Below are 23,017 nucleotides of genomic sequence, written 5' to 3'. Positions count from 1 at the left end.
GGGTAACATTGACTGGCTTTTTCCTGAAATTTCTTTTAAGTGTGGACTTTTCAAATCTTAAAATATTGACCAAAAATCAGCAGAGTAACGAAAACGAAAATACTCACCTGCTCTTAGGCGAGCTCCCAGTGCTGGATCTTGGTGCCCAGCACTGACAAATACTTACAACTGTACTTACCAGTAACCCAATTTTCTCCCATAGGAAATCATTGACTGTTTTTCTGTGAAATTTCTTCTGTCAATTTCTGCAATCTTTAAATATTCTTTAAAAATCGTATAATGAATATGCTACTTACCAGTATGCATCTGTTCTTGGCATGTAGGGCTGCTGACATTCATATCTGTGCATAGATCGCCGCCTAGTGTTGGGTCCAGATGTTTGCACGTTGTTGTCCTGGAAGAGTCTTCGAGGTATCCTGGGATAGGTGACTCCTCCCCTGGACTACAGTGCGCATGGGCATCCTCTCCATCCTCAGATTGTTTTTCGCCATTGTGGCAGTGATGGAGTAGATACAGAAAAGTGATGACCATGCTTACAGTAATTCTGAGAGCTGCAGCTGCTACAGGCGCCGGGGAGGAGGGAGGGCGATATGAATGTCAGCAGCCCTACATGCCAAGAACAGATGCATACTGGTAAGTAGCATATTCAGTTCGAGGCATGTGGGCTGCTGAATTCATATCTGTGCATAGAATGTATAGCAGTGCCCTCTATTAGCGGCGGCTACCAGTGCCAGCTGCAGCGGTCTGAAAAAGGGTTTTGAGAACAGCCTGTCCTACAGCTGCCTGCTGTTTTGATTGCACATCTACACAATAGTGTTTGGTAAATGTGTGTGTGGTGGACCAGGTGGCTGCTCTACATATATCATGCAGGGGAATATTTCCTAGAAAAGCCATGGAGGCCCCTAACTTACGTGTTGAGTGGGCTCGTGGGGGAATAGTTAATGTGCGTTTTGCCTTTTGATAACAAATTTGAATACACTTAACTATCCATCTGGCTATCCCTGCTTTGGAGATGGCGTTACCCTTGTGGTGTGGGGCAAAGGCAACGAACAGTTGTTTTGTCTTCCTAAAGGGTTTAGTCCTGTCGATGTAGTACATGAGGGCCCTCCTCACGTCTAGTGTATGGAGTGCTCGTTCCGCGACAGTTTGTGGGTTTTGGAAGAAAACGGGCAGTTCAATAGTTTGATTCATGTGGAACTGCGAGATTACCTTGGGCATGAATTTGGGGTTGGTACGTAGGACGACCCTGTTGGCGTGAACCTGTATAAATGGCTCTTGAACTGTTAGTGCCTGGAGTTCACTAACCCTTCTTAAAGAAGTGATTGCTACCAGGAAAGCTACTTTCCAGGTGAGGAATTGAATCTCGCATGAGTGGAGAGGTTCAAAGGGTGGACCCATCAGGCGTGTGAGGACCAGGTTGAGGTTCCACATTGGAGCCGGTGGGTGGCTTGGTGGAATGACTCGTTTGAGTCCTTCCAAGAATGCTTTGATTGCAGGCACTCTGAATAGTGAGAGGTGCTGCCTGGTTTGCAGATAGGCTGATATTGCGGTCAAATGGACACGTATAGAGGTGTACGCCAGATTGCATCGGTATAGGTGTAAGAGGTAACAAATTATGTTTTGGATGGATGCGTCCAGCGGGTTAATGTCATTATTACTGCAATAAATGACAAACCTTTTCCATTTGGCTGCATAGCAAGCTCTTGTAGTGGGTCTCCTGGCCTCCTTGATGATGCCCATACAGTCAGGTGGCAGGTTGAGGTAGCCAAACTCTAGGACTTCAGGAGCCAGATTGCCAGGTTCAGCTGTTGCGGATCTGGGTGCTGAATCTCTCCATGGTTCTGCGTCAAATGCTCGGGTTTGACCCGCAGCCTTTGATGCGGCACCACGGAAAGTTCGAGAAAGGTGGTGTACCACGGCTGGCGTGCCCACGTTGGAGCAACCAGGACGAGCGTCAGTGAGTGTTGACGCAGTTTGAGTGCCACCAGCGGTATCAGTGGTGCTGGGGGAAAAGCGTACGCAAATCTGCCGGACCAGTTCATCCATATCGCATTGCCCTGCGACTGCGGATGTGGGAACCTGGCGGCAAAGCTTTGGCATTTTGCGTTTTCGCTTGTCGCGAATAGGTCTATCTCTGGATGACCCCACTGCTGGAAGTACGGTTGGAGTACTGATGGGTGTAACTCCCACTCGTGCATCTGGTGGCTGTGTCTGCTGAGCAGATCCGCCATCTGGTTGTCCTTGCCCGGGAGGTGCTCTGCCATGAGGAACATGTTCCTTTGAATGGCCCACTTCCACATGCTCTGAGCCAGACGAGACAACTGTGGAGAGTGTGTTCCTCCCTGCTTCTGTATGTAGTACATGGCAGTCATGTTGTCCGTCCGGATCAACACGACTTTGTTGCACAGATGTACTTTGAATGCCTTCATGGCCAGGAAGATTGCCATCAGTTCCAGAAGGTTGATGTGCATCTTCTGTTGTGTCGTCCATAGTCCCTGCACTGTGTAGTGGAGTACATGAGCTCCCCATCCCTGGAGAGACGCGTCCGCTGTCAGTACTATTTGTGGAACAGGCTCTTGGAACGGTCGGCCCTTGCAAAGGTTTTGAGGATTCCACCAATGCAGAGAGTTGTATGCCCGACCGCTCACCAACACTAGGTCTTTCAACTGTCCTTGAGCCTGATTCCACTGACGTGCTAAGCACTCCTGAAGCGGGCGCATATGTAATCTCACGTGTGGGACTATGAAAATGCAGGAGGCCATCATGCCTATCAACTGCATGAACACTCGTGCTGGAAGTGAGTGTTGTGGTTTGAACCTGGAGATCAGCATTTGCATGCTGTTGATCCTCACTAAATTTGGCTGAGCTGTGGCCGCCAGAGTGTCTATAGTCGCACCTAGGTACTGCTGTACGTGTGCGGGCTGTAGATGGGATTTTGGGTAATTTAGTGAGAACCCCAGACTGTGAAGGAGGTGAATGGTGCGGGACATGTGGCTGGCACATTGCTGGGCTGACTTCGCTTGAACGAGCCAGTCGTCCAGGTAAGGGTAGACGTGTATGTGCTGCCTCCGTAGATGTGCCGCCACAGTAGCTAGGCACTTTGTAAACACCCTTGGTGCCGTTGTCACGCCGAAGGGAAGGACTCTGAATTGGTAGTGCTGTCCTTGAACAGTGAACCTGAGGTATTTTTTGTGTGATGGGTGAATGGGTATGTGGAAATACGCATCCTTGAGGTCCAGTGTGGCTAGAAAGTCTCCCTGCTTGAGCAGCGGGAGGACTTGCTGGAGAGTGAGCATGAGAAAATGCTCGGAAAGAATGTATCTGTTTAGGGGTCTCAGGTCTAATATAGGTCTGAGTGACCCGTCCTTCTTCGGTATTAAAAAGTACAGGGAGTACACCCCCGTACCTTGCTCGTGGACGGGTACGACCTCTATTGCGCCTTTTAGAAGCATGCTTTGCACCTCCTGCTGTAAGAGCGTTAAGTGCTCTGAGGACATAGGACGGTTTCTTGGAGGAATTGTGGGTGGAGTGGAGGTTAGTTCTAGACAGTAACCGTATTTGACAATATCTTTGACCCACCTGTCCGTGGTGATGGAGTTCCACGTGGACAGGAACCTTTGTAGCCTTCCCCCGACAGGTGTTATGTGGTCGGGAGGAAGGGAGAGGGCGTCACTGCTTGTTCTTGAGGGAGGACCTGGTGTTGCCGTAGCCGCGTCCTCTTCCCTTTGTACTGGAGCCACGATATCCACCCCGGGTGTTTTTATCGTAGGTGGTTTGTGTATTGCCCTTGTTGTATGTCTGCTGTGACCCCGGTCCTCTACCTGCTCCTCTATTTCCGGGGCGACGAAAGGAGCTGCTCCGAAAGGACTGAGTCTGGAGAGCCCCCATGGACTTTGCGGTGTCCGTGTCCTTTTTTATTTTCTCAAGGGTGGTGTCAACCTCCGGTCCGAATAAATAGTCGGGGTTGACAGGCTGGTTGAGTATATTATTTTGCACCTCAGGTTTGAATCCGGAGATTCGCAACCAGGCATGTCGTCGCAGCATGACGCTTGTGTTAATGGCCCTGGCAGCCGTGTCTGCGGCATCTAGTGCACACTTGATGGAAGCATTTGTGAGTAGCTGTCCCTCTCTGATAAGAATTTCTGCACCTTCTTTGTACTGGTCAGGGAGATGTTGGAGTAGTTGCTCCAATGTGTCATAGTGCGCTCTATCGTAGCAGGCGAGGAGCGCTTGAGTGTTGGCTATGCGCCATATGTTGGCAGCCTGGGCGGCAACTCGCTTGCCGGAGGTCTCTAGCACCTTGGACTCTTTGTCCGGGGGAGGAGCGTCACCTGTCGTCTGCGAGTGTGCCCTCTTGCGAGCATTCGCTACGACAATGGAGTCTAGTGGTAATTGGCCTCTGATGTAAGTAGGGTCCCCAGGCGCCGATCTGTATTTCTTATCGATCCTGGGGTTTATCACTCGTGCCCTGGTGGGTTCTTTGAAGATGTCCTTGGCTGGTTTGAGTACCCCTTTCAACATGGGCAGAGTTTTTACATGTCTTTCTGAGGATGCGAAGGTGTCCATAAGAAAGTCGTCCTCGATGGTGTCAGAGTGAAGCTGCACTCCATGATTATTTGCGGCACGTTCGATAAGAGCGTTGAACGCTGCAGTGTCCTCTGTGGGAGATGTTTTCGCCCCATAGAGTTGTGGGTCCTGTGCATCTAGAGGTGCACCTGGATCTGCAGGGTCGCCCCAAGTTTGATCAGGGTCTATGTCTCCGTGGTAGGGGACTTGGTCACCCATGTAGTCCTCCAACACATCCGTGTCGGAGTGTGTGGGAGAGAATGCTTGTGGATCCTGGTAGGGCGAGTGGTAAGATTCGCTTAGGAAAGGTTCTGAGTCCACAGGCAGCTTCCTTTTTAGTGGGATCCGGAAAGGGTCCAAAGGTGGCTCCGAAGTTATCCTCCGTTCGTGGATAACCATCCTGCCGGTGTTGGCGTCGATGACATGTGACGGAGACGCCTCAGCAGGTGTAGTTGTGGTGTGGGTGACCCGTGTCCTGAGTTGGAATATTTTTGGAATCGTGGACGGAGGCAGGCCAAAAGTAATGTTGGCTGGCGCCGAAGAGGCTGCTGGAGCTTTTATTGGGCCGGAGCCCGACGTGTCCTGGAGGACCGTTTTGGTTTTGCTGCTTTGTGCTGCACCAGGTCGCACTTGGAGCGCCTTTGAGGCTTTCGCGCCGACCAGGTCTGTAGAGGCGGTCGTCGACTTTTTCGACGCCGGCGGGTCATCGAGTCGAGGGGCGGGAATGGCCGTCGACGTCTTCGATGCATGAGGCTTCGGTGTTGCCGTGGAAGCGATGTGAGACGCAGCCGGCAGTGTGACCTTTGGTGTCGGAGTCGATGGCGTCGACGCCGGGAACCGATCAGGTTTGTTGGCACCGAAGGCCTTTTTCCGTATGCCGACTCCGACGTCGGCCGCTTCAAGTTCGGCACCGAAGTCTGGCTTGGTGCGCTCGGTGCCGACGCGCTTCGCTGGCGTCGAAGGTGTGGAAGGCCTCGATCCGACCAGCGCCACTTTTGGTTTCGGTTTCGATTGAACCAGTGCAGCTTTCGGTTTCGGTTTGGAAGAAGGGAAACCAGCCGGTTTAGGTAATAATGGCTGCCGCTGAACGTCCGAGGCCGGGCCCGAGGGCGGGGCCGAAGAACTGCGGGATAGGTCTCGGGTAAGGCCCGAAGGCGATCCCTCGACCGGAGCCATAGACTGTGGCACTGGGCTCTCTTCAGTCTGAACGGGTAGGCCTTGCTCGTCATTGGAGCTACTCTCTTCGGCCCCTAAGGCCTCATCGTAGTCTCCTACCTCGGTGTCGTCTTCATCTCTGCTAAAGAGTGATTCGTCGACGTCGTTCGATCCGGAGTCATGTTCGGAAACGGGACTGGAGGGTAGGATCTCCAATTCTTCGACATCTTCGGTCTCGGCGTTGAAGATGTCTGCCGGGGCCGGTGCCGCGTGCTGCGCTTCGAGTCTTGCCGCTTGTCGATTCCGTAGAGTCTTCTTGGAACGGAACCGGGCACAGGCCATGCATGTCGATTCGTCGTGATCCGGCGAAAGGCATTTGTTGCACACCGGATGGACGTCTATGTGGGGATATTTCGCATTGCATACCGGACATCTCTTGAACGGTGTCCTCGATTCCATCGTCGATGTCGTCGATGGGCAGGTAAGAAGCGAAAAGTCGGTGCTGAAAGTTGTTAAACTAACAAAGGAGTATCGAAACTGATCGAGAAAATAGTACCTACGCGAACTAAAGGCCTTTTGGCCTCGATAAAGTTTTTCCTAACTTGAGCTAAGATAGCACATCCGAACCCAATGGCGGAAAAAAACAATCTGAGGATGGAGAGGATGCCGATGCGCACTGTAGTCCAGGGGAGGAGTCACCTATCCCAGGATACCTCGAAGACTCTTCCAGGACAACAACGTGCAAACATCCGGACCCAACACTAGGCGGCGATCTATGCACAGATATGAATTCAGCAGCCCACATGCCTCGAACTATCTGAAAACGTAATTACTTACCTGTTTTGGATAAAGGTCCCAGTACTGAGTCTAGGCCCCCAGTACTGGATTACAAACGTAACGAGAACATACTGTACCTGCAACTTGAATTCTCTTCCATAGGGAATCATTGACTGTTTTCTTTGAAATATTTTCTAAGTGTAAACTTTTAAAATAGCGAAATATTGTTTAAAAATCATGACAGTAATTAAGTCGACTTTCATCACTTGATTCTAAGTACTGACCCAGGACTGAATCTAGGATCCAGTCCTGGAATTCCAAAAGTAATCCTAAAAGTAATCTGTGGCAAATAACATGAAACTTCCATTGAACTCAATGCATTATTGTGTTTAAAATAGTGTTGCCTATTGCAACCACTTGTAACTGTTTACAAAAGTCAATTGCATATTGCAAAAGTATTTATATAAAGCATCTCATTCTGAGAAAGTATATTTTAATTCCAATTGTTGGTTCTAAAATAAAACAAGCATATTTTTTTATATATAAACCATTGGCCTAGAGTTCAGTTATTGAGTGTGTGAGACCATTTGCTGACTGAGGGTGTACAACAAATGCTTTACACTGTCCTCTGATACTGCCTTACTGCTCGACCAAGCTACCACTTTAGAGAGTAAGGTTCTATCTAACTTTAACCTCTGGAGACCCTTGGACCCTATACACACTGTACCTTACTTTGTTGCAGTATATATAGAGCCAGTTTCTTACACAGGCAACACTGAGGAAGACCAGGTCAGATGTCTGTCTTAGATGGGCGGTGTCCGGCTGGAGCACCAACAAGCACTGGTAACAAGTTTGATATCCATCATGGTACTGTGGAGTTCGTAATGACAACCACCCAGCACCATATACTCTTTAATGGTATACTACACTTACAATGTCTGAGAACGGATTCAGACACTGTAGGGGCACTGTGCCCTCACCACTGGCATGGTGCACCCAGCTAGAGGGGTGACTGACCTAGGCCAGGGAAGTGGTTGGTAGGTATGGCACACATGGATGTGTGCCATGTCGACTCTTCACTTTTGATCTGCACCAAGACACGCAGCCTGCAAGGCAGTGTGTTTGTGAAAAGGTAAAGGGCCCCTAATGTTGGCACAATTGGTGCTGCAGCCCTTAGGTGCCTTCTCTGGTCACAGTGCCCTGGGTACATGGGGTACCATTTACCAGGGAGCTACCTGTGGCCAGAGTTACCAATTGGGTTTTGTTTTGGGGAAAGAACACAGGTCCTGGTGTTGGGCCCGGATGTTTGCAGTTGTCTTTCCTCTTGGAAAGTCTTTGGAAGTCACGAGGTATGTGACTCCTCCTTTGGATCATATTGCGCATGGGCTTCGGCTCCATCCTCAGATTGTTTTTCGCCAGCGGGGAAATGATGGAGCGTAGTAATAAGCAGTGAAGATGCCCATGTGTGCTGTATCTAAAGAAGATAAAACTGGAACAGATAAAGGTAGCCGGGGAGGCGGGTGGGCGTGTGTAGATCTGCAGCTCTACATGCCAAGAACAGAAGCATACTGGTAAGTAGCATTTCCCGTTCGAGGCATACGAGCTGCAGATTACACTGTGCATAGATTATATAGCAGTACTTGCTCCTAGCGGCGACCACCAGTATCTGTTGCAGTCGTTTGAAAACAATGTTTTGAGTACAGCCTGGCCCACACTAGCTTGTTGCTTAGTTTGCACATCTACACAATAGTGTTTAGCGAAAGAGTGCGGTGTAGACCATGTAGCTGCTCTGCAGATATCTTCTAAGGGAATGTTCCCGAAAAATGCCATGGAAGCACCTATCTTACGTGTAGAGTGGGCTTTAGGGGGAACAGTGAGCATACGTTTGGCTTTGTAGTAGAAAATCTGTATGCATTTGACAATCCTTCTAGCTATCCCAGATTTGAAGATGGGGTTGCCTTTGTGTGGTGGTGAGAAAGACACAAACAGTTGTTTGGTCTTACGAAAGGGTTGTGTTCTCTCGAAGTAGTAGAGTAAGGCTTGTTTGACATCTAGTGTGTGGAGAGCTCTTTCTGCAATGGTCTGTGGCTGCGAGAAGAATACGGGCAGTTCCACAGATTGGTTTAGGTGAAAGGGAGAAATGACTTTAGGGAGGAATTTTGGATTAGTGCGGAGAACAACTGTGTTAAGGTGCATTTGCAGAAAGGGTTCTTGAATGGTGAGTGCTTGTATGTCACTCACCCTTCTGAGGGAAGTAATGGCTACAAGAAAAGCAGTTTTCCATGTTAGGAATTGAAGTTCACATTTGTGTAGAGGTTCAAAGGGAGGCCCCATTAGTCTCGTGAGAACGATGTTTAGGTTCCACACAGGTGAGGGTGGCACTCTGGGGGGAATTATTCTTTTGAGGCCTTCCATGAAGACTTTTATGGCAGGTACTCTAAAGAGTGATAGATGTTGCCTGTTTTGTAGATAGGCTGCTATGGCCGCAAGGTGCAGTCTAATGGACGTGTAGGCTAGGTTGCATCTTTGTAGGTGTAGTGAATAGCCTATGATGTGTTGAATGGACACATCTAGGGGATTGAAGTTATTGTTGTGACAATAGATCACGAAACGTTTTCACTTGGCTGCGTAGCAAGCTCTAGTGGTAGGTCGTCTAGCTTCTCTAATGACGTTCATACAGTCAGGGGGAAGATTAAGATAACCGAATTCTAGGATTTCAGGAGCCAGATCGCAAGGTTGAGCTGAACCGGGTCCGGGTGCCTGATCTCTCCATGGTTCTGGGTTAAGACGCGTGGAGAGAGGTGTAACTTTTGGTGCAGTACTACAGATAGTTCTAGCAATGTGGTGTACCACGGTTGTCTGGCCCAAGTTGGAGCTACTAGGATTAGTGTGAGGGAATGTTGTTGTAGTTTGCGCACCACTAATGGAATGAGTGGGAGAGGCGGAAAGGCGTACGCAAATCTGCCTGACCAGTTCATCCCTATCGCATTGCCTTTGGACAATGGGTGTGGATACCTGGCGGCGAAGCTTGGGCATTTGGCGTTTTCGTGGGTGGCGAAGAGGTCTATCTGTGGATGCCCCCACATTTGAAAGTACGGGTGAAGAACTTGTGGATGGAGTTCCCACTCGTGGATCTGTTGAGTTTGTCTGCTCAGCAGATCGGCCATAGTGTTTTGGACTCCTGGGACATGTTGGGCTAGGAGAAAGATTTTTTGGGGTATGGCCCATCTCCATATGCTCTGTGCTAGCTGAGAGATGCGGAGAGTGTGTGCCACCTTGTTTTTGTATATAGTACATGGCTGTCATGTTGTCCGTGCGGACTAGGATGGCTTTGCCTGAGATGTGTTTGAAAGGCCTTTAGGGCTAAGAACATGGCTAGTAACTCCAGATGGTTGATGTGGAGTAACTTTTGTTGAGGTGTCCACCTGCCCTGCATGGTGTGATGTAGTAGGTGAGCTCCCCAGCCGGAGAGCGATGCGTCCGCTGTCAGTACTATCTGAGGAACCAGTTCCAGGAACGGCCGCCCTTTGGAAAGGTTTTTGGTGGTCGACCACTGTAGAGAGCGATGGGCACGACCGTCTACCAACACCAGATCTGTCAATTGACCCTGGGCATGGTTCCATTGGCGTGCTAAGCACTTTTGGAGAGGACGCATCTGGATTCTTGTGTGAGGTACTATGAATATGCAAGATGCCACCATTCCTATAAGTTGCATGAACACTCAAGCTGGAAGAGAGTGTTCCGGTTGAAATTTGGCGCATAGAGTCTGAATGCTTGCTATCCTGGCAGGACTGTGATAGGCTAGCGCTTTTGAGGTGTCTATGGTGGCACCGAGGTATTGTTTTACGTGGTACGGTTGCAGATGGGACTTTGCATGGTTTACTGTGAAGCCCAGTTCCTGAAGTAGTTGGATAGTGGCTTGAGTGTGTTGTACACACTGGTTGTATGAGCTGGCTTTTATGAGCCAGTCGTCTAGGTATGGGAAGACGTGGATGTGTTTTCTTTGCAGGTGTGCTGCCACTACCGCTAGGCACTTGGTAAACACCAGTGGTGCTGTGGTGACTCCGAATGTGAGTACTTTGAATTGATAGTGTTGACCGTCCACTACAAATCTGAGAAACTTCCTGTGAGCTTTGTGAACGGGAATGTGGAAATAGGTGTCCTTGAGGTCTAGGGTGGCAAGGACGTCGTTCTGGGAGAGTAGGGGGAAGTACCTGCTGGAGTGTGACCATGTGGAAATGGTCTGAGTGTATGTAGTGGTTTAGGGGTCGGAGGTCCAGGATGGGCCTTAGCGTGTCGTCCCTTTTCGGTATGAGAAAATATAGTGAGTAAACTACTATGTTTTGTTGGTGGGCAGGGACTGGTTCTATTGCACTTTTTTGTAGGAGGGAGATTACCTCCTGCTTTAGAAGTGACAAATGTTCCTGTGACATTGGGCGCTGTTTGGGTGGAATGTTTGGGGCGGGTAGATGTTAATTCGAAGCAAGTCGCCTGACCGAATTATCTGTGTCACCCATCTGTCTGAGGTGATGTTGTCCAGACAGGAAGGAGATCGTGGAGTCTGCCCCCGACCGGAGTGGGATGGTCTGGGGGGAGTGGAGGGAAGTCATTAGGCAGGGGTGGAGGCAGAGCGGGAGGTGTTAGTTTTGCCTCTGCCTTTATTGTTGTTACCCCTGTAGCCGCCTCTCTGGTAACCCCTAGTGAAGGTGGATTGGGTAGGGGCCTTATAGGAAGTGGAGGCGCTGTCAGAGGAGTAGCCTCTGGAGTGGCTTCTAAAGGAAGAGCTGCGAAAGGTGCGCCTGGGAGCTTGCGACTGCAAGGCTCCCATAGATTTTGCCGTGTCGGTGTCCTTTTTCATTTTTTCAAGGGCAACGTCGACGTTGGGGCCAAACAGATGTTGCTCGTCAAAGGGGTGGTTGAGGATGGAACTCTGCACCTCGGGTTTGAAACCTGAAATTCGTAGCCAGGCATGCCTACGCAGGAGGACGCTGGTGTTAATTGCTCTAGAGGCGGCGTCAGCTACCGAGGATGCAACGAATGGAGGTGTTGGTGATTATTTTACCCTCCCGGATTAGCTCGTTGGCCCTATTCTTGTATTTGTCAGGGAGGTGTTGCATTATGGCTTCCAGTTCATCACAATGTGCCCTGTCATATCTTGCTAAAAGCGCTTGGGTGTTTGCAATGTGCCGTATGTAGGCAGCCTGGGATGCAGTTCGATTGCCAGAGGCGTCCATGAGTTTGGACTCCTTGTCGGGTGGTGGAGCCTCACCTGATGTCTGGGAGTTTGCACGCTTCCTCGCATTGGAGACTACTGGGGAGTTTAGTGGTGCGGGCCTCTAGGGGCGGCCTTATACTTTTTCTCAATGCGAGGGTTGATGACCCTGGCCCTGACCGGGTCCTAAAAGACCTCCGGTGCGTGCTTAATAACCCCTTTAAGCATGGGCAGAATGGAAGTGGCCCTTTGTGTAGTGTCAAAAGTATCTATGAGGAAGTCCTCCTCCACGGGGTCTGTATGGAGATCAACTCCGTGGTAGTGTGCAGCCCTATGGAGAAGTTGGTTAAACGCCATTGTGTCTTCAGGGGGGGACGGTCTTGAAGGGTAAAGGTCGACCTGCGAGACGTTAGGGACGTCTGGGATGTTGTAATCGTCCCATGGGTTTGGGGAGCCTGTAGGAGTGGGGTCCCCTGTGGGCTGGTCATCCGGCCCGTCCCCTGTGTCATCGTAGACGTAGTCATCATCCTCATCAGAAGAGGGTGTGGGAGAATGATGAGGTGGGGGAGGTGGTGTAGGAGGTGGGGGAGGCGGAGTAGGAGGTGGGGGAGGCGGAGTAGGAGGTGGGGGAGGGGGTGAAGGCCATCTCAAAGGGGAGGTAGCAAAGTCTCTTCTCTTAGGAGGTGGAGCTGGGACAGGCTTGTCCAGCGGTCTCTTTTTGATGCTGAGCAACAAATGTCCAGTTTTAGGGTCCTTCACAAGTGCTTTTTGTAGTGGATCTGGCCGAAATAGTTCATCTGTGGGGGGCAGATCCTTCGGTGCCTAAGCCGTAGGTTTCTTAGGCTTCGACTCTGCATCGGTTCGTTGTTTTGAACCATGGGGCTTCCAAATGTCTGTTTCCTTGGTTCCGAGATGACTTTTGGCTTGGAGGTGTGGGTTTTGAGGGCCTTTGGTTTTTTGCTCGACTCCGGGGATGGTGTCGGTACCGAGAAGCTAGTGCCAGTCTTCGGCGAAGAGTGCTTCGGCGCGGAAGAGGAGTAGGCCGTCTTGTTTTTCAGCGCTGGTGCCGAGGAGTGTTTCTCGGCACCGACGGCAGGCTGGCTCGAGCCCGAGCCGCCGGAACGCTTGATAGGCTTCTTAACCAGGCCTGAAAGCGAGGTATGGGAAGCAGAGTCTTTGGTCGTGCCTAGGCCCGAGGGCGAAGGCGTGACCGAAGCCTTTTTCGATGTCTTCGAGGGTGAGGGTCGATGTTAGCACTCACACCCCTCTGTGCCGGAGTGATGTCCTCGACATCGGAGTCGTCCGCTTCGAAGGCGCTGACGAGGCCCTCTTCGGTGTGCTGCTCTTCCGGAACATCGACGCCTTCTCAGAAGATGTCGTCTGGGATTGAAGTCGACGAGTGAGCCATTGTTCTCCTCGCTCCCGAATAGTCTTCTTCGAACTGAAGGATTTGCAAGCCGGACAGTCTCTTGCCTCGTGTTCTGGGGAGAGGCAGAGGTTGCACACCTCATGTAGATCGGTGTGGGGAAACTTTGACCCACATCGAGGAAATTTTTTGAACGGCGTCCTTTCCATCAGCCAGGACAGGAGGCCAGGTAGGCCCGAAGGCCTTCGTCGACGACCGGAATCGAAGACTTCGAATGATGAGTTGCGTAGAGTGTGGAGATCGCGATCGAAACAATACCGCGGAAAGGGAAAGGATTGCGTGCCGATCAGAAGAACTGAAACGATGGCGGAAAAAAACAATCTGAGGATGGAGCCGAAGCCCATGCGCAATATAATCCAAAGGAGGAGTCACATACATACCTTGTGACTTCCAAAGACTTTCCAAGAGGAAAAACAACTGCAAACATCCGGGCTCAACACCAGATGGCGATCTATGCACAGTGTGTAATCTGCAGTTCATATGCCTCGAACACCCACTTTCTCACAGCCTGGTCCTCACAGCTGCAGAGACAAGGTCACCATCGTCTCTTCCGAACCCCCAACTTCGGTGGGCATTGGGCTTTCATGTCTCCTGGTTACCTCCAAGTGGCATAGACTGTCCCCTCTGCTTGCAGGTTCTTCACTTCCAGAATCCACCCTGGGATTCCACCAGGCTACTTCACCGTCTTCTCCAGAGGCATCTTTTTCGAAGTCTCCCATTGTCGTCTACGGACATTCCAATGTCACTTTACCCCTATGCACCCTGCTTCCCTGGGGCAGGTAACCTGTTTCCTGGGGCATCCACAGGTGGGGTGGCTCACCAACCTTCTTTCTTCTAAAAGGTTTCTTCAGGGTTCTCCAGGAATGGTCATGTTACCTTAAACTGCGACTTCTCCATGAGCAAGTGGCTGTGTTTTCACTCTGCACACAGCCTCAGTGGGGTTCCTGGGTACTTACCTTAGGTGGTTCCTTGTGTCCCTCGCTCCTCTGAGACTTCTGGTCCAAGTCTTGTTCTCCTTTGCAGTTAACATTTCACTTTCTTAGTATATGGTTTGGTCTCCTCCCTGGAGACCAGTGTAGATTTGTGTAACTTGCCCAATTATTCCAAAGTTTAATTGTGTATATTGTTGATATCTCCAGGTAGGAGATATACCAATGTGTCGGTGAGTGTGTTGTGTAATAAATACGATTTCTATTTATATACGCACTGTGTGGTTCTGTTTCATTAAACTGACACTATGGTTTAAAGTTGGTAAAACAAGCTGCTTTACGCTCCTTCAAGATAAGCCTGAAGGCTGCTCTCCACAGCTACCACTTTGAGAGTTTTCAAAGGTTATCAAAGACCACTAAAGTTACAAAAAGGGTTATCTGGATTAGTGCTAGGTGCATCACTTAAATAAGTGTCTCCCACATACTGAGCCAGCCTCCTACAATATGGTAGCAACCAATGGACTACCTGCCACTAGGGTGATTATGCCCCCTATATGCTCAATTACTGTGGAGCGTGCGCATAAACCTGACCCAGAAGTCCTATTTCAACACAAATCAAGATGGTGAAACCCTTTTTTGGCTGTTCACTTCAGGTAGCCCGCCTTAGGGTTGTGGCTAGCCTGCAGATGCAAAACGCCTTCTGAATATCTACTTTCCAGCCTGTTCTGCTGCCAAATGGGCCCCAGGGCACGAACAGTTTGAAAGGTGGACTGGGGTTGGCAAGTAACCATGGAAAGGGCCATGGGGTTGTTACCGCCTCCGGCTGGAAGCCACACAGGTTTTTGACCCAAAAAGGGAGCTTCAAAGAGGAAGTTACCATTTAAGGGCAATTAGCAAGCACACATGAGATGGGCTGCCTTGTTGTGCAAGTTGACAGTCTGGCAGAAGGGGAAACCAGCTGCCAAATTGGTTTCTCTGGAGCGTGTAAGCCCATTTAGTAGCTACACCTTTGGGTTTGGCTAGGGTGCTCTGGTCGCTGAGACAACTTCTGTCATGTTGGGAGTGGGCAGAATGGTGCATCCTGAGATAGCCAGATGCCACACTTCCAGGTAAATTGTCATCAGGAGGGAGGGGAGGGAGGGAACCTGGCAGCCGATTGGCTACCAACCGCATCCTACCCTGAGGGCATTATTAGAGCTTAAATTGTCCAAGAGGAAACAAAGGAATACCCTGCTGCACCGTGGAATCAACAAAGACAAGCTGCATGAGTGTGGACTGCACCTGCTGAATCTACTGACTAGCAAAGGTGAAAGGACTGTGCCTGCTGTATTTTGCTTGTGGATAAGTCATCTCCAGAGCCCAGCTGAAGAAGAGACTCAAAGCGTCAGATGTCTGACCTCCTATTCATAGCAGCTGAAGAAGCCTGCTAGGGCAAGTTGGTAGCTCAGAATCTTCATAACGCGGGCGTGCAGCACCAGGGGCAGGAACCGACGCATGAAGTTTCACCCAAGTCCACTGGGCCGAGGAGAGTCGTCAGAGTGCAGCTTGGTCACCCAGAAGCTGAATTAGCATCCAGAGAAGGATTTTGCTGTAACCGCAATACCGCACAACTAGCAGCTGAGTTGAGACTGGATTTCTACCAGGACTTCGAACGTCAACCCTGTGGCCAGGACCAACTCAACCCCCTCTGTGGACCAAGGAGAAGCTTAAGGAAGACTCCTGTCGACCACATTGGATCTACAGAATCATTGAGCAACTTCAGCATCCTTCATCCCTTGCACCAGGACCACTTCCATAAAAACCAAAAGTAAAGCGATCAGTGTCTGGAATAGACATAAGACTGCTCCTAAATTCGAGATAACTTACTGTGGACCTTAATGGTCCCCCTGACTGGCTCCCTACTAGAGTTGGTCGCATTAAGTCACTCCAAGTGACCACAAAAAAAAAAGCCAATTGTTTTTTTCAACTGTTAGATTTGTTGAATCTGCCAATGCTTGCCCACAGTTGAGTGAAATGTTCAGATTTACTAAACCTTGTAATTTCTAGATATATGGAACTCTACAGCTGATCATCTTTGTTGGGGTGCCTAAAAAAAAAAAACCTACAACCTATTGTTTTAATAAATTGGTGTTGGGTTGCTCAAGTGACTTTTCTTTCTTCAATTGTTTATGGGCTGCTGAAATACCTTTCACGTTTTCCTTTTGTGTAAATCTGACTGCTCAGAGCCACAGCTACACTGGGTTGAGCTAAGGGTTTAACAAACAAAACCTACTTTGAGGTTCACGGCAGTCAGGGAAGGCCTTGGAGTTGTAGTCATAGTCCAGGCATCATAAGCAAACCAGGTGGTGGTTTGTCACAGATAACTGCCTGTGGCAGGCTCCCCAGGGTTTCTTAGTGGACATCCTTAAGGCACACAGAGTAATTGCTCAAAAAATGTAATTAACTTGGAGAAAAAAATAACTGTCAAAATTACTGAGGTAGCTTTTTCGGCTCTGTGCGGATGGTGCAGAAAGAAAAGAACTTTTGTCAGTGTGCTGTGCTGGTGCCCAAATATGCTCCGCCCACGTCACTTCCGGCACAGCAGACATGGAGCTACTAAATGGCGCAGAGGTACTGCTCAAGATTTTCCGGATCCAGCCTGACACCTGAGGAATAGCCTAAGGTAAGCAATTTGCACCAAGAAGTCTACAAGATCAGATAATTAACCGTATTCACCACAAACAGGCAATACACCCTTGTGCTTACTATGGCAGGAGCAAATTCATTAAAAAAAACACCAGAGGGCTCTTTAAAGATTACTTTCTCTCACTTGGGACAAAGAAACCCTGTGTCATGCATTAAACTCACCTGTGTCATGTGCGCTATGTTGCTGTAGCTATGTTGAAGCTGCTGGTGGGCATGGATGGCGTATACAGCTTGCTGTGGATAGCTGCTTTGAGGAGACTGGGCAGAGGGGCCAGGGGTCAGAGATGGGGGAGTTGCAGTGAGGGTTGCAGTGTGATACAAATTCTGCTGGGGAGGAGCATTACTCATGTGTTGAGGTTGACTTCCCTGATGCTGTAGTAGGGAAAAAGGTCAAGGTCAGTTATTATATTGGAAGCTGAAATAAAACTAAATAGAACAAAACTAAACATAACAAAGAACGAAGGTTTCTTACCTGTAATCTGTGGTTCTCCAGTATTGGTATCTTTCATAGATTAACATGCCTGAATCATTCCCCGTCGGGAGTGGGAGTCGCACGGTACATACAAATAGCAATATACATGCATATAGAAACCATATCATAGGTAACCTAGAACCGGGAAGTAAAGTAGCCAGAAATCAAAAGGAAAACATTCTCCACCTTCATGACTCGTCCAAGTCATTATATATAGTCCAAACTACAGCCAATCAGGCAACAGCACCCTCCAGAATGTTCTCCTCAGAGGCTCAGGCTCTCAGATTTTCTAGCACAAGTGTGATCCAGAATGAAAAGAGCATAGAAGAGCCTCTGAGGGGAGGGGAGGTGGGTTGCATGTGAATCTATGAAAGATACCAATACTGGAGAACCACAGATTACAGGTAACTTTTGTTCTTCTCCAGTATTGGGGTATCTTTCATAGATTCACATGCCTGAATCAGAGTAGAGAGCAGTAACTCCATTACAATACTAGTGATATTATCATCACAACAAACATATGCATAACACAGGCAATATGTAATCACAGATATAGATCTTTCTATACATATATACTCATATACATATATACTCATATATATATATATTCACTTAAAAAACCATAGGTTTCACACGTTATAGTTAGGTGGATATTTCACTCGTAAAAAACCAATGAAATTCCCCCGTTATAGTTAGTTCAGATAACTATAACTCGCGCGCCCGCAATCCTGCTCATGACGTCACATATTACATCACTCATGACATGGTCAGTGGCATCACTCATGACATCACTGATGGCATCATCCTTGTGATAGAGTGGAGGTCGCGCGAGTTATAGTTATCTGCACTAACTATAACGGGGGAATTTCATTGGTTTTTTACGAGTGAAATATCCACCTAACTATAACATGTGTGAAACCTATGGTTTTTTAAGTGAATTTGCAAGGTTTTTTAAATGCCAATTCCTAACTATAACGTGTGTGAAACCTATGGTTTTTTCAGTGAATTTGTACGTTATTTTAAATGCTAAGTTATGTATGTATTCTTTTTTTATATATATTTATTTTACAATAAACTACGTATTACATTTTTTTTTTTTTTTTTTGGTTTTTCACCGTGCGCGCATGGTGCGCGCACCCCCGCGATTTAAAAAAAACAACAAAATGTAAAACATTTTTCTGCCTTGGGGGTCCTTCAGGGACCCCCTGACAAAGGCTAGGGGGTCAGGAACTCTCTACCCTGCCCCCTTTTCACGTTCGCCACCTTCCTTTTTCACTCTCGCACTGAAAACAAACAAAATGGCGGCCGACACTTTCTGATTTCGACCGATTCGAACGTTGACTAACATGTAACCACCAACCAGAATTACGCTCGCGCACGTTAGGGTGCTCGCACGGTGCGCAGCTATAGATATTTATATGCTTTTAAATGCTATTTTCTCAGGAACTACTGAACAGATTGACACCAGACCTGCAAAAGGCACTTCCCTGACCTGAGGACTACCTCTCTGCCAAATTTCATGTAATTCTGTTCAGCCGTTCAGGCTGTACCTTCAACTAAAGGTCCTATGGAAAAATGCATGGGGAAAACGCGTTTTGGGACCCCCCTTTTTTCTCGGCCCCCGCTTGACGAATCACCCCGAGACTTTCAGGGTAGGAGCTGAGCGGAGCGCCCCATTAGTTTTGAAAATTTCGCGAGGATTCGTCAACCGGCGCCAAAGTTATTCAAAATAGAATTTTCAGATTTCCTATGGAAACACGGTCCTAACTATAACTATCTACTGGCGACCGCCAGTAGATAATAAATATATATATATTTTCACTTTAAATGTAAGGTTCAAAAAAACAAATTTGGGGTACTATACCTGTAGTTGCATGCACCCATTACCAGCAGTGGTCCTCTCCATAGAGTTAGGTCGAAGCATTTCCTGGTACTTTACCATGATTTCTATAATTTTGTAAAAAACATGTGACCACAACCTTTCTGACTTAGTCATCCATCACTGACCTTATAATACTAGATTACCTATTTGCAGAATCTACAATTGAATTTATTCAACTGATTAATGATAAAAACGATGAATTAGTGCAATTACGGTCATGAACACCATGAATATGTACAATCATGTTTTATAAAATTTGCAATTTTGTCTGTATGTGGAGATACATGATTATGAATTTGCAACTTATTCAACTAGTCAAGTTGCTAATTTACGAATATTTGTTGAAGGACTTTTTGTACCTCTGAGAGCAAGTCTGTTTTCACTATTGATTATGCACGCTGCGACGTGCTCGGAACTTATTCCGATATGTACTTCCTGGTTCACGGGTGAGGTCATGTGACCAAGGCTGCTTGTCAGCCGAAACGCGTCGTCGTTTGGTGTGAATAAACTTTACACCTTCCTGCAAACAACGGAGTGGCTCGTCTTCTCTCCTTGGATGAAGGGGGAGAATCTCAAATATATATATATATATATATATATATATATATATATATATATATATATATATATATATATATATATATATATATATATATATATATATATATATATATATAACACCTACTGGCGGTCGCCAGTAGGTAGTTCTAGTTAGGACCACGTTTCCATAGTAAATCCGCAACATTCTATTTTGAATAACTTTGGCGCCGGTCGACGAATCCTCGCGAATTTTTCAAAATAGGTGGGGCGCTACGCTCCGCTCCTTCCCTGAAAGTCTCGGGGGGATTCGTCAAGCGGGGGCTGAGATAAAAGGGGGGTCCCAAAACGCGTTTTTCCCCATGCATTTTTCCATAGGACCTTTAGACAGGGCTACAGCCCGAACGGCTGAACAGAATTACTAGAAATTTGGCAGAGAGGTAGTCCTCAGGTCAAGGAAGTGCCTTTTGTAGGTTTGGTGTAAATCTGTTCAGTAGATTCTGAGAAAATAGCCTTTAAATCAATATATATATCCGAGCCAGCTTACGGTGCGCTTACCGTACGCGTACGGTGGCGTGCGCGAGCGCGATTCTGATTGGCTCTTAGATCTTAGTAAACATTCGAATCGGCCGAAACCAGGAAGCGGCGGCTGCCATTTTCTCTCTCGCACTGAGAGTGATGTTTAAAATCTAAAGCACAAAAACATGTAAAGGGGCTGTTTAGACAGCTCCCACACACATAGCAATGTTGAGGGAGTCCCCAAAAACCCCCAAGGCCAAAAACGGAATTTTTATTTTTTCGCTAATTTCGCCGATTACGCTTACCGTACGCGTACGGTAAAAAATTAAAAAAAAAAAAAAATTATCCACACTCTTCCCCACACTGAAGGGCACCAATTGTGCATGGCCTATTTAAGATGAGTTAAACTAAAATATTAAAAAAAAAAATAATAAAAAAAAAAATTATCCACACTCTCTCCACCCCGTGTGCAAATGATGCCCGAAGGGCACCATTTGTGCATGGCTTATAACATATACGAAAAATTAAAATATTACCTTTCAAAACGAAGTGCATCATATGTCCTCCATGTGCGCACGGTGCGCGAAGCGCATCGTGCGTACATGGCCCATCTAGCGTACGCGCACCGCGTGCCCACCGTGCGTGCACGGCACTAACTGCGTAAAGTGGGCGCGCGGTGCGCAAAGCGCACCATGCGCGCACGGAACGAACTGCGTAAAGTGGGCGCGCACGCCACGAATGGCGTAAAGTAACTTAGCATTTAAAAAACCGTAGAAATTCACTGAAAAAAACATAGGTTTCACACACGTTATAGTTAGGAATTAGCATTTAAAAAACCTTGCAAATTCACTGAAAAAACCATAGGTTTCACACATGTTCTAGTTAGCGGAAATTTTACTGATAAAAAACCAATGAAATTCCCCCGTTATAGTTAGTGCAGGCAACTATAACTCACGCGACCGCAATCTTCTGCTGATGACATATGTGTCTTTATGAAAAAAAAATATTTGTAATATATGTATAGCTAAAAATGTATGGAAGAAGACATGGGCAAATAAGTGTCTAAATACAGTATTAGCATCAGCAGAGGATTGCGGTCGCGTGAGTTATAGTTGCCTGCACTAACTATAACGGGGGAATTTCATTGGTTTTTTATCAGTAAAATTTCCGCTAACTATAACATGTGTGAAACCTATGGTTTTTTCAGTGAATGTATATATATATATATATATATATGTATATGTATATATGTATATTACCTACTGGCGGTCGCCAGTAGGTAGTTATAGTTAGGACCACGTTTCCATAGGAAAACCTCAACATTCTATTTTGAATAACTTTGGCGCCGGTCGACGAATCCTCGCGAATTTCTCAAAATAGGTGGGGCGCTACGCTCCGCTCCTACCCTGAAAGTCTCGGGGGGATCCGTCAAGCGGGGGCTGAGATAAAAGGGGGGTCCCAAAACGCGTTTTTCCCATGCATTTTTCCAGAGGACCTTTAGAACGAGCTACAGCCCGAACGGCTGAACAGAATTACTCAAAATTTGGCACAGAGGTAGTCCCTAGATCAAGGAAGTGCCTTTTGTAGGTTTGGTGTAAATCTGTTCAGTAGATTCTGAGAAAATAGCCTTTAAATCAATATATATATCTGAGCCCGCTTACGGTACGCTTACCGTACGCTTACGGTAAGCGTACGGTGGCGTGCGCGAGCGCGATTCTGATTGGCTCTTAGATCTTAGTAAACATTCGAATCGGCCGAAACCAGGAAGCGGCGGCCGCCATTTTGTGTATTTCACTCTGAAAAAAAGAGTGAAAACAAGGAAAGGGGGCAATGAGGAGAGTTACAGACCCCCTAACATTTGTAAGGGGGTCAAAGAAGGACAGAAAAGTACAAAAAAAACATTTATTGATTTTAAAAAAAATCACGGGGTACGCGTACGGTAAGCTTACGGTAAGCGTACGGTAGAAAAAAAAAAAAAAAAAAATGAAAATCAGATTTAAGTGTTTAGATATTAGGGGGCTCTAAAAAGAGCCGTTGTGTTTATGAAATGATTTTTTAGTGGTACCTACAAGTAAGTACCGATGCAGAGTCTAAGGTTCAAGAGGAAGACTCTGTTCCCTTCATCATTGAAGTGCACACCATCTCCTCTATAAATGTCTTGCATGTCATAACGCAAGTTGTTGTGGTAAATGGCACCCATACCATAGTCACGGAGGAAAGCAGAAACAGATTTGTTGACGTGCTTTCTTGCTTTGTCATCGCACCGCGTGCCCACCGTGCGTGCACGGCACTAACTGCGTAAAGTGGGCGCACGGTGCGCGAAGCGCACCGTGCGCGCACGGAACGAACTGCGTTAAGTGGGCGCGCACGCCACGAATGGCGTAAAGTAACATAGCATTTAAAAAACCGTACAAATTCACAGAAAAAACCATAGGTTTCACACACGTTATAGTTAGGAATTAGCATTTAAAAAACCCTTGCAAATTCACTTAAAAAAACATAGGTTTCACACATGTTATAGTTAGTGGAAATTTTACTGATAAAAAACCAATGAAATTCCCCCGTTATAGTTAGTGCAGGCAACTATAACTCACGCGACCGCAATCTTCTGCTGATGACATATGTGTCTTTATGAAAAAAAAATATTTGTAATATATGTATAGCTAAAAATGTATGGAAGAAGACATGGGCAAATAAGTGTCTAAATACAGTATTAGCATCAGCAGAGGATTGCGGTCGCGTGAGTTATAGTTGCCTGCACTAACTATAACGGGGGAATTTCATTGGTTTTTTATCAGTAAAATTTCCACTAACTATAACGTGTGAAACCTATGGTTTTTTCAGTGAATATATATAT

General features: G+C 47.4%; 1 protein-coding gene across 4 annotated transcripts in view; it reads right to left on the bottom strand.

The window, feature by feature from the left end:
- Positions 1-23,017, bottom strand: part of ATXN2L (ataxin 2 like) — a 767,539-nt gene that overhangs the window by 41,305 nt on the left and 703,217 nt on the right. For all 4 annotated transcript variants that reach the window (XM_085618994.1, XM_085618995.1, XM_085618996.1 and 1 more), the window contains one exon: positions 16,913-17,122. In XM_085618994.1, the coding sequence (XP_085475120.1) occupies positions 16,913-17,122 (210 nt within the window). The remainder of the gene's footprint in view (positions 1-16,912; positions 17,123-23,017) is intronic.

This window comes from Triturus cristatus, chromosome 7 (assembly GCF_964204655.1).
Source record: "Triturus cristatus chromosome 7, aTriCri1.1, whole genome shotgun sequence".
NCBI classification, from domain to species: Eukaryota; Metazoa; Chordata; class Amphibia; order Caudata; family Salamandridae; genus Triturus; species Triturus cristatus.
Note: the sequence above shows the minus strand (reverse complement) of the source record. Positions and strands in the feature narration are given on the sequence as shown.